The sequence below is a fragment of the Zingiber officinale genome, chromosome 3A (assembly GCF_018446385.1).
Source record: "Zingiber officinale cultivar Zhangliang chromosome 3A, Zo_v1.1, whole genome shotgun sequence".
NCBI lineage: Eukaryota > Viridiplantae > Streptophyta > Magnoliopsida > Zingiberales > Zingiberaceae > Zingiber > Zingiber officinale.
The window spans coordinates 5,728,039-5,744,865 of record NC_055990.1 but is presented as its reverse complement, the minus strand read 5'-3'; the positions used below and the strand labels follow the sequence as shown (position 1 = coordinate 5,744,865).

Below are 16,827 nucleotides of genomic sequence, written 5' to 3'. Positions count from 1 at the left end.
ATTCATTAATCTACTCCTTAATCAATTAAGCATTACTTTAATTTATTAATTTAGTCAAGTAGCCTCAATTAATCAACCATTCAATCAACTTCTCATTATTAATCAATTCATTGATGAGTTAAGTCAACCCTAATCAATTCAACCTAAACTTAATTAAATTTGAAATAACAAAGTAAATCAAAATATAATTTGTTACCCAAACTAAACTAGTTTGGCTTCTTCTCTCCGACGGTTGCTCTCGGCGAGTTTGCAGTCAACGGCATGGGAGGTCGGTGATTGACATTGGGCTGCAATAGAGATGGGCACAACATCGACGACTTGTAGCAGAGGCTTACTGCAATGGCTTGCGGTGGTGTGGTCTACGACAGTTCTCGATGTCTCCTCCTGTGAAGGCTCACGACTGCAAGCAGTTGATGGTGGTGTCGAGGCAGGAGAGTGGGAGGCACTTGAGCAATGGCTCCTAGTTGAACTGGCCAATGGTGGGCGAGCGTCATTGCATGGACAAGTGACCAATGCATGTGATGGGGAATGGAAGGGAAGGGAGGTGGCCGTGGAGGCAGTGTGTCGGCGATAGGACATGCGGATAGCTAGGATGACACCTGGTGGAAGCGTCGAGGAAAGGAGACTGACATAGCACCGGTAGCTCGCGCTGCGGTAGCGTCGGTCGGTCCACATAGTGGAGCAATGCTGCGGATGCGCAAGGGAAGGAGAAAATGCAAACGGGTGAGAGAGAGAGAGGAGGGAATAAAACTCAAGTTTAGGAAATTAAACTTAGCAAAATTGATTCAATCAACTGCCACTTTAAATAGATATTCTAAATAGGCTTTTGTTCTTACCCGTTTATCCCTATAAAAATATAAACATGCTCATATAAAATCTAGAAAAATTCTTAAAAAATCTATAAATTTATATAAACATATTTCCTGATAAATTATCCACTAAAATATTTATTTTCCTTAAAATAATTTAATTATATTAAATTTTAATTATTTTTATATCTTTATTTATATTTTTGGTATATTACATAATTTCTCTTGGGACTTTATCATAAGTTTTTTTTAAGTTAATGAATACTATGTATAGATCTTGTTTTTACTCCTATATTTTTTAATTAGTTGTCTAAAGTGATGTATAGCTTTTATTGTCGACCTTTCAGGCATGAACTCAAATTGATTTTCGGTCACCGTGATTTTCTTCCTTAATCTTTTTTCTATTATTTTTTTACAAAGTTTCATGATATGACTCATTAGTTTAATAGCCATATAGTTTACACAATTTTATATGTCTCTTTTTTTTATATATAAAGGAACTAGAATATTTACCCTCCATTAATCATACATTTTTTTTTCATTTTTAATATCATGTTAAATAATTTTATAAGCTATTCAATATCTTATTTCCCTAGATACTTTCATGCCTCTATCGAAATATCATTTAGTCCAACGACTTTTTCCATTATGCATCCTATTTAATGCTTGTTCTATTTATGACGTTAGAATTTTACGATAAAATTTAAAATTTTATACTCATTTTATGTACTTAAATTACCTAAGTTAGTTGATCACCTAAACCATCATTAAAAAGTTGATAAGAATATCTTTTCTACCACTCTTTTATTTCTCCATCGTTTATTAGTACCCAATTGCATTTATTTTTAATACATTTTATTTGGATAAAATCTCTTGTTTTCCTTTATCTCACTTTAGCTATTCTATAAATATCTATTTCCCTTTATTTTGTATATTATATTTGATATAATCGTTCAAAAGTTTCATTTTTTACTTCATTTATTACTTTCTTAGCCTCTTTCTTGACTATTGTATATTTTTTTTAAGTTTTTCTTATTTTTACAAATATATAATTTCTTATCATTTGTTCTTTTTTTTTCTCACTTTCTCTTGTACTTTCTTATTCTACCATCAAGATTCCTTACCTAGTGGTGCATGCCCCTTTGACTTATTGGGTACACTCTTAGCTACTATATATTTTAAATTTTGATATCATCTTATCCCATGTCATATTAGATGTTAATTCTAAAGCATGAAAATACAGAAATGAAATCTATAAACCATAAACCCTTATAGTGATTTGTCGAAGATCTTGTCCTTTGTGCGCAATTGGTGATGGAAACTCGGGACTTCGTGCTTGTTGTCAGAAGAGCAATCACGACAAGATTTAAGAGTCCTTGAGAGGTTCACAAACCAAATCCCTCTTCTACATGAATGTTCTTCCTCAGACAGATAACACAAAGTCTTCGCCTTTTATCCCTTTGTTCCTTCTTGCACTTAGACTAACCAAATCCTAAATGAATGAATGTCTTTTTCAGATTCCTTGGACGACTATATAGGAAGAGGAGTGGTTGCTACTGGTCTACTCCTTGATAATGTGTGTAGTAATTGGACACGTCCACTACACATGTTCAACATCCTCCACTCATCTAAGTCAATCCATAAAGGTCGTCTAGTCACAAAGACTATGTAAGAATTAAGTTACAAAGACTATATTAGAATATCCAATCTATGCTTAAGGAAAAATGGTTTAAACGACAACAAGTACACTAAGCAATTAATGCTAAGAAAGTTATTACACTTAACTTAGTTACTCTATATAATAAATCAGAAACATCAATATCTTACATTTATCCTAGATTAAATTATTTTCATCAATATAAACATCTCTAACCCCTTATAATGACTAATATGTCGAGAGCATGTTCAATATCTCCAATCAATATAATTATTCATAATCATATTTTAAGTACTCAACAAAAAATATAATTGGTCAACTAGTGAATAAATACCAAAGATGTAAATCTATTTTAATTTTCATTTTTAGCTAGAATCTATTCATTCTAATCAGTCACTTTCCTAATTTTACTTTATACACTTAATCATCTATAGCTAATAGGATATATGCTAAAGTAGCAGACACTGATTAGAATTTCAAGTAAATAACTAAATAGTCACTTAGAGTAAAATTTAGATTAAATTATAATCTCAAGGGTCTTACATAGTATAGAAGTAGAGATTCATTCTCCTATTATCCTTATTGTTGCTATAGTACATTTGGTATGAATCACATGCTACGATGTTTCTCTCTTTACCAATAAAGAGTGCATGTTTTTTATCAAAATTTAATATTGTACATATTTCGATAGACATACCTAATGTCTAGTCCTAAATTCAACTTATCAATATTAATACATAAATGATCTCATCTTGACTAAACTATCAATGTGACCCCAACTTTTGGGTATATCTCTATTCACAGTTACATAAGCTGTCCTATAAGTAATGATTTTACATCTATTTATACTTAACAAATAGAGATGATTGTCTATGTGAGTGGATCAATCTCAATTAAATAGGAGTAATAAGTTTAAAGAAAAAAATAAAATATTTATATTTATTTTTAAAAAATATATATGAAATATAATTTTAAATCTTTTATATATATTTCATTTATTTTTTAGATATGATTTTTTAAATAAAATATGTTTGCATTTATATAGAAAATCTAACTCATATCAATCTTAAATAGTTTTAATCTCAAATACGAATTAAATTTTAATTTTTTTACAAAAAAACAAACAATATCAAATTTATTTTATAACCCACATTTATTTTTATTTATAGAAATTTATATACAATTTCGTCTCAAATTTATTTCATATTCAATCTCAATTTTTTAAAATATTATATTTTATCAAAGTGAAATACACAACTAATTCCATAGTAATTCATTTCTAATTTAGATTTTATTTTTTTTTAAATCTTTCTTTAATTTATATAAATTTGAAAATAAAACTCTAACATTTCAAATTCATCGCTAATTTACATAAATTTGAAACATATTTTATTTTTATCTTAAAAATTTATCTCTAATTTATATAAATTTGAAAGAATTTTTTCTGGCTCAAATTTTATTAAATCTTAGACATATTTTTTTGACAGAAATTATATTGTTTCAAATTTCATTTGTAATATGTATTTATTTTTGTTTATAAAAATGTATTTTCAATTTCGTTTCAAATTCATTTTAAATTCCATTTTAGATTCATCTCTAATTTCTATAAATTTGAAACAATTTTTTTTTCGTCTCAAATTTTTATTAAATTTTAAACCGATTTTTTACAGAAATTATATTGTTTCAAATTTCGTTTATAATTTATATTTATTTTTGTTTATAAAAAATTATTTGCAATTTCGTCTCAAATTAATTTTAAATTTCGTTTCAAATTTCTTTTTGTATAATATATTTTATTTAACTAAAAAGGATTACTAATTTTGTAGCAAGTCCATTTCTGATTTATTGAAATCTGAAACAGATTTTAATTCCGTTTCAGATGTTTGTTTCTGAAGCTCTGTTTTCTTGTAGTGCTCCGCCCTGTAAGGTAAGAATATAAGTAGAGAAAGGGGTGGGACGTTACAACCATGATATGTGTGATGATGGCTTTTTTTTTTGTTCTTCTTAACAAGACAGAGACTATCACTCTCTTCTTTCTTAGACTCCCTTTCCTTTTATTTCTTCCTCTTCTCTGCATATTTCACACAAGAAGTATGTATTTATAGGACAATATAAGAATGGGGGTTACTAACATTAGGGAGTTACTTACTTACATGTATCAATGCCCCATAGTGGGTATAAGTTACTTACATGTATTAATGCCCCATAGTGGGTATAGGTTATTTACATGTATCAATGCCCCATAATGGGTATAGGTTACTTACATCTCCCACTTGCCTACAAGCGCATTCAACTCATGTGGCCCATTATATCACCATACTAGGCTTCTGTACAGAGTTGAACATTGTGTGACTTGCGAGCACACCTGCATACAAAACTACTCATTGCACCTGTTAGGATGATTGGACAATCATCATTGTATCATAAGATATAAAATCTCACTGTACCCTAGATCTAAGACTTAATAGATCCATCGAGCTACTTTCCTCATCGAAAGTAATCCCCAAATGACACTCGATTTTATATTCACTAATATGTTTTAATCTCTACATAGATAAGCATAAAAGACTAGTCGGTTAATATTATATGACGATGTATTATCAATTGGTCTTTTTTTCCCCAAACTTGAATTCATAAATCTTAACTTAGCTGCTTTCCTAGACCTATCCCTCAGACCTCAATTTATCTTCCAGGCCATTAGCAAATAGACTAAAGTAGCAAACACTGAATCATGACATTAAGAAATAGCTGAAACTAACAAGGGCACAAGAAATCCCACCTCGAGGATTTCAGATCTCACACAGTGGGGCTCGAGGATATAAAGTTATTGTCTCTTATAATATGACTCCCACTATCCCAGTTGATATATCACACGTGGTATGAAACACATGCCACAATATTAATCCCCCATCTCTTAGAAGGGCATATGTCAATTTTCTCTAACATTGTGCAAGTATGAGTCTCAATCTACATATAAGACTCTATCTAGAGATCTTTGAAAGAGTACCTCAAAGATATCACAATTCGTAGATGATATCTGAGATCTCAAACTTGGCTTCTTACAGACAATATGGATGTGACTACACCCATATCAGTCATGTCACACATGACCTCATCCTGAACACATATCAGGATGACTTAAGTTCTAACAGAGCTACTCTCAAAACCTCTTACAATTAGAAACCATCTTATCCCCACTATCAGAGGTGGTCGCTCATGTGATAGAGTCGACCTTGCCTACCTGACATATCTATTATATCACAGAACATATATATAACAAGTGCATTACAAAGACATTATATATATAAGTGTGACCAATCAATGCACAAGAAGTTATATATAGCATTAAGCATCATTATAGTCAAGTCAATACAAACTAAGACATGTTATAAAGAACACAAACCCAATGACTCTCTATGTCTCATAAAAGAGTTTCTACTAATAGGTTTGGTTAAAGGGTCGACAACCATGCTGTGTGTTGAAATGTACTTAATAGTCAATTCATTCTTCTCAATGATGTCTCTCACATAATGATATATGGTATCTATGTATTTGGTTCTACTATGAAACTTAGGGTTTCGAGTGTAAGTGATAGCAGCCTAATTATCACAATAAATCATTATTAGCCTCCTACTATCCACTATAATCCCTAAGTCATCTAATAGTCTTCAGAGCCAAACACTCTCTTGAACTGCTAATGAGCAAGCCACAAACTTAGCCTTCATCGTAGATAGAGCAACACATGTTTACTTCTTACTATTCCAGCAAATGGCTTTGCCATTGAGCAAGAAAGCAAAACCTGATGTAGATTTGCATTTATCCAAATCATCTCCCCAATCGGGGTCTGAGAATCCCACAAGTCATAAATTACCTCCTCCATAACACAAAGAGAAGTTTGTTGTTCCTTTTAGATATCAAAAAATTCTCTTCACTGCTCTCCAGTGAGACCTTCCAAGATTTGCTTGATATCTACATACCAAACTGACTGCATAACATATATCTGGTCGTGTACATAGCATTGCATATATTAGACTTTCTACTACACTGGAATAAGGTACTTTACTCATTTTCCTTATTTCTACTTGAGTTTTAGGACACATCCAAGCTCAGACCTTCACCTTTAGCGATTAAAGTATCAATGGGATTACTATCACTCATTCCAAAGCACTCGAGAATTTTCTTAATGTAAGTCTCTTGTGAAAGAGCCTATTCTCTTCTCGAGCAATCCCTCTAGATCTTTACTCCAAGGATGAACTCAACTTTACCCATGTCTTTCATGTCAAAGTTAGATGACAACCATGTCTTAATAGTTATAAACTACTCAATATTATTCCCAGCCAACATCATATCATCCACATACAATGACAGAATCACAAAAACGTCATCCAACTTTTTTTAATAGACACAATGAATCTCTTCAACTATTGTAAAACCATAGGATATTACCTCTTTGTGAAATCTTAGGCACCACTGCTTGGATGATTGCTTTAGGCCATATATCGACTTTTGAAATCAACAAACCTTATCTTATTAACCTACTAAAATGAACCCAGAGGGTTGTTCCATGTAAATCTCCTCATCCAAACTTTCATTAAGGACAGAGGTCTTAACGTCCATCTGGTGTAACTCTAGATCTAAACTAGTGACAATCGCTAAAAGTAAATAGATTGATGTAAACTTGACTACTGGGGAGAAAGTCTCCTCGTAGTCAATGCACTTTGTTTGTATGTAACCCTTGACTAACATACGAGCTTTATATCTCTCAATCGATCTATCGACCTTCCTCTTGATTTTGAGAACCCAGTTGTTCCCAATGGCCTTTCTACCATCAGGTAAGTCAACTAAGTTCCAGACCTTGTTGACTTTCATTGATTCTATTTCTTCTTGCATAGCCATTAACCATTGGACCTTTTTAGAACCTTTGAGAGCCTCTCCAAAGATACTCGGTTCATCATCATCCTTTGGAGTCATAATGAGAATCTCATTTTCAATCATAAAATGACAACGAGGTATATTTCCCCGACCACTCCTACAAGGAGAGAGAGAGCCTCCCCACCTTTAGATGGACCACTCCCACTAGAACCAAGATCCTTAACTAGGTCTTGAATCTCGCTACTGGGCTCAACTGTACCACTATGCTCATCCATCTCATAGAACGTGTAGTCTCGATCGATTTCCCCTCTATTAGGAAAATTATTCTCAAGAGACATGACATCACAAGATTCAATCTTAGTTATTGTGTCGTCCGTATGTTCTCATATGAACACATATCCTTTGGAGTGTTCAGAGTATTTGATGAAGATACACTTATTTCCTCGCAGGCCTAACTTGCCATACTTATGCGAGAAATCTCTAACATCCGCAACACATCCCCATCGCCTAAGATGGCTAAGGACAAGCTACCTCCCTGTCTAAAGTTTGTATGGGGTGTTAACCACGGACTTTGTTGGAACACAATTAAGGACATAGACTGCAGTCAATAATGTATCCCCCTAATAAGAGATTGATAAATTGGCTTGTGCCATCATGGACCTCACAATTTCCAATAGAGTCATATTCCTTCTCTCAGCGACTCCATTATGCTAAGGAGTAGTAGGAATAGTCAGTTGTCTTGTAATGCCTTTTTCGAAACAAAGCTCTCTAAATTGCTCAGATAGATAGTCATGCCCTCGATCAAATATGAGAGTTTTCACTCTCATGTCTAGCTAATTTTCTACCTTATTAATAAACCTTCTGAAGCACTCTAGTGCCTCAGACTTGTGTGAGATAAGGTAAACATAACCAAAATGCGTGAAATCGTCTATAAATGTGATAAAGTATGTAGCTCCATTTCGAGCTCTCACATTCATGGATCCACAAATGTCAAAATAAACTAATTGCAATGGAGTCCCAGCCCTTATTGCTTTTCTAAATGGTTTTCTTATAGTTTTGCCTTCTAGACAAAACTCATATAAGGGTAACTCGACCTTGGTTAGCTGGCCTAATGTGCCACATGCTACTAACCGGCTCATCCTCTCTTGCCCTTTATGACCAAGTCTACTATGCCAAACATTAACATCATCCACTACACTATCAGATGTAAAGGAAATGGTAGATGTAAGATAAAACTCATGAAAAGAAATCAAGTTCAGTGCATACAGTCCCTCATTTACTAAACTGAAACATATTAAAGTACTGTCATACGAGATGGAAACCTTAGATTTTCCAATTATAATACAATATCATAACTGGTCTAGACTATGAACATAAACTAGATTCCGCCTTATTTCCAGAGCATATAACATGTCATGGAGATACAGGACTTGATTATTTTGCAACAATAGTTTGGAAGTGCCAATCCCTCTAACCAACAAAAATGCCCCATTTTCCACATACAGTCTTCTCGCATGTAGGCTTAAAAAGCAGAATTCCACATATGCTCTCCTATCACGAGCTACATGGTATGTGACTCCTGAGTCTACAATCCATAAAGGAGATAAGTTAGCGAATATCATACTGGATGACACATAACTCCTACCATGTAAAGAAGAAGGATATACCTTTCGCTCACTACACTCACGTGCGAAATGCCCTGGCTTACCACATACGTAGCATCGGGCATTGCTCTTTACGAACTCCTCTTTCTTGCCTTTCTATCCCTATCCTTTTTCATCGGTCTTTACAAATAGCTTCTTCTTACTACGACCTTTGGTCTTCTTCTCATGCTTGCGCCACTTGCGCTTTGTACCCTGGGAGCCCTTACTCGACTCCGCAAAGTGAGATAAGCTGAAGCAGATATGGTCACCTTCTAGCATTCCTCCTTGAGTTCACAATGCCTACTCACATCCATAAAAGTATGGATACTTTTAGTATGTGTGAGATAGGTCTTAACAGTATCCCAAGAGTCATGCAAGGACTATATTGTTGGAACCCCAAGGTTGTTTTGGTGTGATCAACAAGTTAAGTTAGGTCCTGTGTGTTTCTAACCTTGTGTCTAAGTGTGCAAGAGCTTAGGAGCACAGGTAGCCGAGTGGAAGATGCAGCTAGCGTGAAGGACGGCAGTCCGAGGGACGAGGTGCTGCGGAAGAGTACACCGGCGGACGAGAAGGAAGCGTGCGGTGGTTCCTAGGGACGAAAGCCGGAGCGGAAGATTGCTCGGGAAGCAAGAGACGCAGCTAGCGAGAAGGATGACACGCGGTGCGTCCGAGGGACGAAGACTGCGGATGAGTACGCCGACGGACGAGAAGGAAACACGCAGCGATTTCGAGGGACGAGAAGCCGGAGGGAAGCCCGCTCGAGAAGACCGGAACTTGGGTTCGTGTGAGCCCTATTCCGGATAGCAGAGATCACCCAATCAAGCGGATCCGGAGCAGAGGACCCGGACGAAAGTCAACCAGAGTTGACTCAGCATCCGGGGTGCCCGGACAAGCTCGGGGCGCCCGGACCAGTCCGGGGCGCCCGGACAAGCCCGGGGCGCCCAGGAGTCAATTTTTGACCGAATCGAGCTTTGACTCGATCTGAACATTGGGAGATAAAATTTATCCCCCCCCAGGGCGCCCGGAACCCTTCCAGGCACCCCGACCAAAGCTATAAATATAGCCTTGGTCCAGAAGCTTTGGATTAACTCAAAAATTTACATTCCAAACACTTGTGCGCTTCTGTTCTAGTTTAGCTTCTGTCTTTTGTGCTTTCACTGCTGTAAGAGGCTTATCCGCCTGAAGGAGATATTTTAGCGCACGTTCATTCCTTGGATTAACAACCTCCTTGGTTGTAACCAAGTCAAGTTGTGAGCCTCTTCTTTCTACTTTTTATTTACTGCTAATTTAATTATTTTACAAGTGTTAGTTTGAAAAGTCGGGAAGGATCTTTGTTTTTTTACAGGCTATCCAACCCCCCCCCCTTCTAGCCGGCCGCAATAGTCCTACATATATCAGTCCTAATACTTGAAGCTCATTTGACATAGGCTCCCCCATATACTTCAAAGAGACAATCATGCTCAACATATGCATTAAATGTCACTTCATAGTATGATCAGACCTCTTCTTATGATTTATGAACTTATAGGTCAGCATCCTCAACTTAGGAGCCGACGAGGTGCCATAATGCTCTTTAAGAGTATTCCAGACTGACACAGCTGTAGTATACTGCTAATAAATTGCGATTAGTTCATCATGCATGCTACTGAGAGGAATTATCCTAGCTTGGCCATCCTTCTTTTTCCAAGCACGATATACCTCCTAATCCCGTCTTGCCTGTGTTGTGGTACCTCCCTGGGGTCCACCATATCGTGCTTAAGAACCTCCCCGAGTTCTTCTTCCCCGAAAATAAACTGAACCTTCGGGTGCCATATTTCATAGTTATCACCATTCAACTTGTCTCTCTTCACGGGATCTAATATGACATTCTTTGTCGTAGTCATATCTCTATTACACAAAATAGCGAAATGTAAGTGACATTTGATGCTTAATATCTTAACTTTGTGTACCCTACAAATAATATTAATTCAAATGGCTCGAATACAAATTTCAAGATGAGAGTATGAGTCAACAGACGTCATACACCACAATATGAAATTACCACTCACTATTCGGATTAAGATGTTGTACATAAGTAGTCACATTATACTCTCAAGGATAATCTACGTGCCGCTGTGAATCTACACACCGCCAAACACCGATACCATTATGTCACACATCTTAGAGTTGGACCTCTTCGTCTTACCCTGAGACACTCAGTTCAAGCCAAGGACAAGTAATTGTCTCCCACTCTAAGTTATAAATCGAGTGTAATTCAGGCAAGTGTCAAGCAATGCACATGCTGCATAGCACTTCATACTGAGCGCCTCTACATGCCAAGCACTGCGAACCTCTGTTCTCAAGAATCACACTTGTGTGTCGAGAATCCGACATCGCAGTTCTTCCCGAGTTCTTCACGAGCACCATGGTTCAGTCGCGTTCCTGATCACCTATGCTGAGAGTGTGTATGAGAAGTTTTGCATGTGATTGAACACGCACACCGAGCATTTCTTCTCGGGATTTCTGCTCATCTCTGCGTGTTCAGACGTCTTGAGAAAACTCTGCGCGTGATATTCAGTCGGATTCGCTGTTTCTCACTCGTAAATTCGTTGATCAATTAGTCAACGAAGTGCATCAAACCAACTTGGCTTTGATATCAATGTTGGATGTTGATAAAAGTAAAACACACAATTTACTTCTATTTTGCATAAATTAAATCTTGCACCTTGATTGGTGATGCACCAATCGTGGACACTGCAAACCTTCAAAATTATTGTAAATTCTAGCCATAGACTGATCGAAGTTGAGGTGATAGTTATGTATCTCGTACTATCAACATAATGTCACAACGTTTCAACCCTTAACCTGGTGATATGTGTGATGATAGTGTTCTTTTATTCTTCTCAACAAGATAGAGACTACCACTCTCTTCTTTTTTTGACTCTCTTCCTTTTTCTTTCTTCCTCTTCTCTACATACTTCACACAAGAAATATGTATTTATAGGACAAGATAAGAATGGAGGGTTACTAACATTAGGGAGTTACTTACTTACATGTATCAATGCCCCATAATGGATATAGGTTACTTACATATATCAATGCCCCATAGTGAGCATAGATTACTTACATCAAGACATAGACAAGGGCTTTCAATATCTCCATGAGTAAGAGACCAAGAGATCACACGGCTCTCGGCAAGATTGAGGTATCGTATTGGATTAGGTGTTTGGGAAGCCGGTAAGGGGTTAGCTTGTTAATGTTTCTGTATGTGTATCATCTCCTTGTCTGTTTTCTAAACCATTTCTTCCCTTTGCTTATTTCTAAAGGGTATAAGTAAACTTGGATCTTAAACTAATAATAACTTGATATTTCAGAAACATGTACAATTGGGTTCAATGTTCTAATAATGTCTTCATTGTAACCAGTTCTTTAGCAACCCTTGTCCTATTTAATTTTTCAGAACTCAAAATAGTCTAACAAAATCCAAGATAAGATAACCAATATGATCTCTTTACTAGAATGACAAAATTTCAGAGATTGTAGTTTAATCAACGACATTTCGCAAACAGAGTCGAAAACATAGCAACATCTCTACATTACAAAATATTAGCAAGAGACTGGGAAGGAGGAAGAAGATTAACATAGCGAAATCTAGAGCAAGCATCAGAGAAGGATCAGTCGGGCCATGAAACCCTGTCTCTTCTCGCCTTCAGAAATCAACCATCTGCAATGCGAAAAAGAGAGAGAGAGAGAAAGGATTAAGAAACAGAGATCTTGCATTGTTAATGGCATATCTAAATATATATATATATATACACACATATATGAAGATACCATTGTAACACTGAGAAGCAATGACTGGCATGTCATGATTCGCGATCGAAATAGACATAGATAGCTGCGTCTTCAACCCCACATCCATGCTCATCCAAGAACCATCCATTTTTGGAGGCTTCTCATCAAGAAAACAGTGGAATGGCCTCGGTTGCTTCTGCTCCTCATCCTCCTTCTCCGACCTACCATTAGCAGCCATCTCAATCTTGAGATCAGCACCCTTCTCTTCCTCAGACGTGCACATCCTGAAACGGGAATCAACGCTCTGCATGTTGCTGTAAACATGTTTTGAGTTCATTCCCATAGGCCCGAAGCTGGGTGGGATCTGCATGCCATTTCTACAACCTTCCGGGAGGAAAGGGAACTCAGGTACGACCTCCTTGAACCCAACAACGTTCCTGCTCACCAGATATTGTATATTCAATGAGAAAGATTCGTATATAAAAAAAATCATAACAGTAGCTTAATACCACCATGCAGAACAGTACTCATTACCTGTGATTATCAAGCGAGAGAGGGAGAGACTCCAAGCACAGGTTGGTGGAATCTTCACAATGCGAGTAGCCCAAACCCCTGGCAGAAGGCCTTACGGAGGAGGAACAGGGGAAGAAGAGATGATTGGTGTGTGGGGAGGGGAGGGAGAGAGGAGGGTGGAAGTTTGGCGAGTTGTGGGAGAAGGCTGGGCTGGTGGCTAAAGACAATTCCACAGGCTTTCTTGGACGGCCTTTCCCCCTATGCATGTGCCTTTCGCAGTACTTGGAGTCAGGATAAGCCTCCTTGGAGCACCTCCACTTCTTCCCATCTGTTCTCCTGCACCTCCCTGGCTCTGGATCCACTGCATTCCTTGCCTCGCCCATCCCGTAACCTCCCCACCCAACTGATCCACCAACGACACGATCAAAACCAAACATCTTCTAAATCAAAGAGGAAAAGCTTTAACTCGAGAAACCTACTTGCGGGAGCATTAGGGAGGAAGCGGGGGGTTTGCGGATCCATGAAGAGGCTTCTCCTGATGCAGTGGATGAGATCAGGAGGCACGGGTATAGCCGACGCCATGTACTTGAAGACGAGCGCTTGGAGCTCCAACTCTTGCCATTGGGATGGTGTGAAGGGATACCTACTGCCGCCTCCTCCCGTCATCATCCTCTCAGTCGTTGGTTTGTGCAGTGGACCAACAAACTACAGGTTGAAGAAGGCCAAGAGATTGAGCAGAGGGCAGCAAAAAGCAACAAGGCGAGGAAGTGATGCAGGTTTTTTGATAGGAAGCAGACAGTGGAAGAGTGAGCAGTAAAGAGAGAGAGAGAGAGAGAAGCAGGTGGAGGAGGAGGAGCAGCATCAGCAGTTAACTTCCTGCAATAATAAATCGACTTTTGTCTTGTTATGGGACTGCAATGAATAAACAAGTGGTGTGGCTCAATTTATTTGCTGAGGAAGTGTCATTCAGTCAAGGGGCAGAGCGGAATCATAAGACTGCTGAGGCATAGAGTTGGGACTAGAGCTAATAGATCACAGACAGAGAACTATTGTTTAGGGTAGCTTTAACTGTATCTGTTCACAAAGCACTGGTTTAAAATTAAGAGTGTCAGATGGTGCAGCAGCTGTTGGCTGTCGCTGCCACCTGGTGCCAGTGCTCTGTTCTTATTGCGACTGACAGCAGATAGAGGAACAGCATGGCAGCTGCAGGCGCAGGCGCAGACGCAGGCGCAGGGATGCACTGCGCTCTCACTTCACCGACTCTGGATGGCCCTACTGATGCTGCTGCCTCTGCCGCTGCTGTTCCTCTGCTGCCTTTTGTTGGTGCTGCTGCTGCCATCTGACTCCTGCCAACTTTGCAGAAACCCATAAGCAAAAGGGCGACTTGAAGCTTAAAAAAAATTGGAAAACCCCGATGGTAGTCAGGCAGTGGTAAATTATAACTAGAGAGCATGTGAGTGTCTGCAAAGCCACTCAGTGGACTGGAGGAAAAAAAAGGCTTTGAGTGCAGTGTACTGTTGTTGCTGATGCTTTCCTCACTTTCTGCTGCTATTGTTTCTTTTATTTTTATCATTATCATTATTTTAACACACAGAGAAGCCTTTGCTTCCTGCAACTACTTTCTTCTGGTTCACTGAATGCTTGTTTAATTTTCTCCATTTTCCTCTTCCTCTCTAATTCCATGGAAATTAACCTGATAATCTTCGAAGATATTTTACTTTGTTCCAAATCTTTTGCAAATGTTTCATTAGATAGAGACAATATTACAAGTGATGGGTGGCCTAGGCCTACTAGCCCTGTTTCTGAAACTTCATGATTCTTTCATGCAAGCTTTCCAGAAAGCAGAGATGGTTGCTCATTTCTTCAGGAGGAAACTCCTGCAAAGTTAAACAAAAAGGAAAACTGAATAACCTAACAACACATGGAGGCATGGTGTTCCACAATGCTCTTAGATTGTAGTTTAGGATACACAGATCTTATTTACACACAGGGTTAATTATTCACTGTCATTTGATATTTATAAGAAACTACTGCATGTTAGGCTTCATGTGAGGGGCAGATTTTCTCAATTAATATTGTCCTGTTCATGGAAGACATTAAATTACCCAATGTGATGCTCTTCTATGTTGCCAGATCTGGTTAGAGATACAGAGCAAGGTATCAGGAAATGCCCAGAAAACTCTGGCTACATTGTCAACAGTGATGATGGCCTCTGTTCAAAATTATAAAGAATTTGTATATGGTCAAGCACATGCATAGGACAGAGGATTGGGTTCTGCAGTATCCAGTGCCATGGCTATGGTCCATAAATGCAAGCAACTTCAAACTTGCAAGTACACAGTGGTGTGCATGCAATGAACAGATCCTTTCCTCTGACTTCATGTTCAGAGGCTAAGTTTAAGCCCTGGAAACATTAAAAGAAAGGCGTCCAGATTAAAGTTGCTTTATCCATAAACAAAGCAAGAGCAATGCTTTTCTTCTACGGATGCACTGTCACTGCTGAATCTTGTGACATACCTCTGCAACTATTGCAAACAACTCTTAGTTTTTTTTTTATTTTCACCAATATGTTGAATGTATTCAAAAGCAATGTTCATTTGCATAAGAATGTTTGAAGAATAAGTTAACTCAATCATTTTCTAACGCAATAATTACAAATATAGTCACACATTATTGGCCTGAAAAAAGTTTTAAACAGTTACTACAGGGAGATAAAATCACTCCAAGGAACACTACTAACTCCTATGGCATATCCCATGCTTTGCACAACATCATGTGCCATGAATGCCATCAAATACCTCGATAATATCCCAATATTTTCCCCATCCCACCCATAATCATGAAAAAGAAATTCTAGGTTTCATCTCTATAGCCCCCACGAGTACTCAAGCTATTTTTAATGCATTAGTTGGTTGGTAAATTATCTAGAAGTGTAAGTTCTCTTTTTTTCCCTTGTAATTTTCCATGATTTTTATTTTCCTTTTTCACTCTATTCGTTAAATTGATGGTCAAGCTACATGTTTTTGGTAATACATTGTGTAGAGTCTAACGATGTTGTTACTACACATTAAAGAACAAAAGAAGACCATTGCAAGTCCATTAAGGTGTTCTAAAAAGGTGTTTTGATCGAAAGGCATTGATGATAAAAAAAAAGAGGCTTACAAAGGTGGGAGATCGATGATTTTCATGAAGTTAACTCAAAGATCTGTTGGCAGACTATAGTCATCACGAAAATAGTCCACTAAAAATGCAATCCTTCAACTGATGTGTGATAAAATAAAAAGTAAAGCTGAAGATAACTTATTGTAGCAAAATGTCATTGTGTTCACCAAAACTAAAGACAACTTAGAAGCTATAAAAGGAGATCTAAGGAGAGCTTGCAAAGGTTAGCATTTATACTTATCTATTAATCTCTTAAGCTCTCTCTTGTTGTACTCATAACCTTAGTCTTTCACGGTTTTACTATTTCTTATTCTTGCAGGAAAACTCTTGTAAGAGGTTTATCTAACTTTGGAAGGATCGAAGATGACTCATCCAAGAGTTATAGCCTATGGAGTAG

At 37.4% G+C, this 16,827-nt stretch overlaps 1 protein-coding gene across 1 annotated transcript; it reads right to left on the bottom strand.

The window, feature by feature from the left end:
- Positions 1 to 12,449: 12,449 nt before the first annotated feature.
- LOC122053535 (growth-regulating factor 1-like) lies at positions 12,450 to 14,181 on the bottom strand. Its single transcript, XM_042615582.1, has 4 exons — positions 13,748 to 14,181; positions 13,290 to 13,671; positions 12,795 to 13,192; positions 12,450 to 12,684 (listed from the first exon to the last, which is right to left on the bottom strand). The coding sequence occupies exons 1-4, from the start codon at positions 13,935 to 13,937 to the stop codon at positions 12,677 to 12,679; spliced, it is 978 nt and encodes a 325-aa protein (XP_042471516.1). The 5' UTR covers positions 13,938 to 14,181; the 3' UTR covers positions 12,450 to 12,676.
- Between the last annotated feature and the right edge of the window lie 2,646 nt (positions 14,182 to 16,827).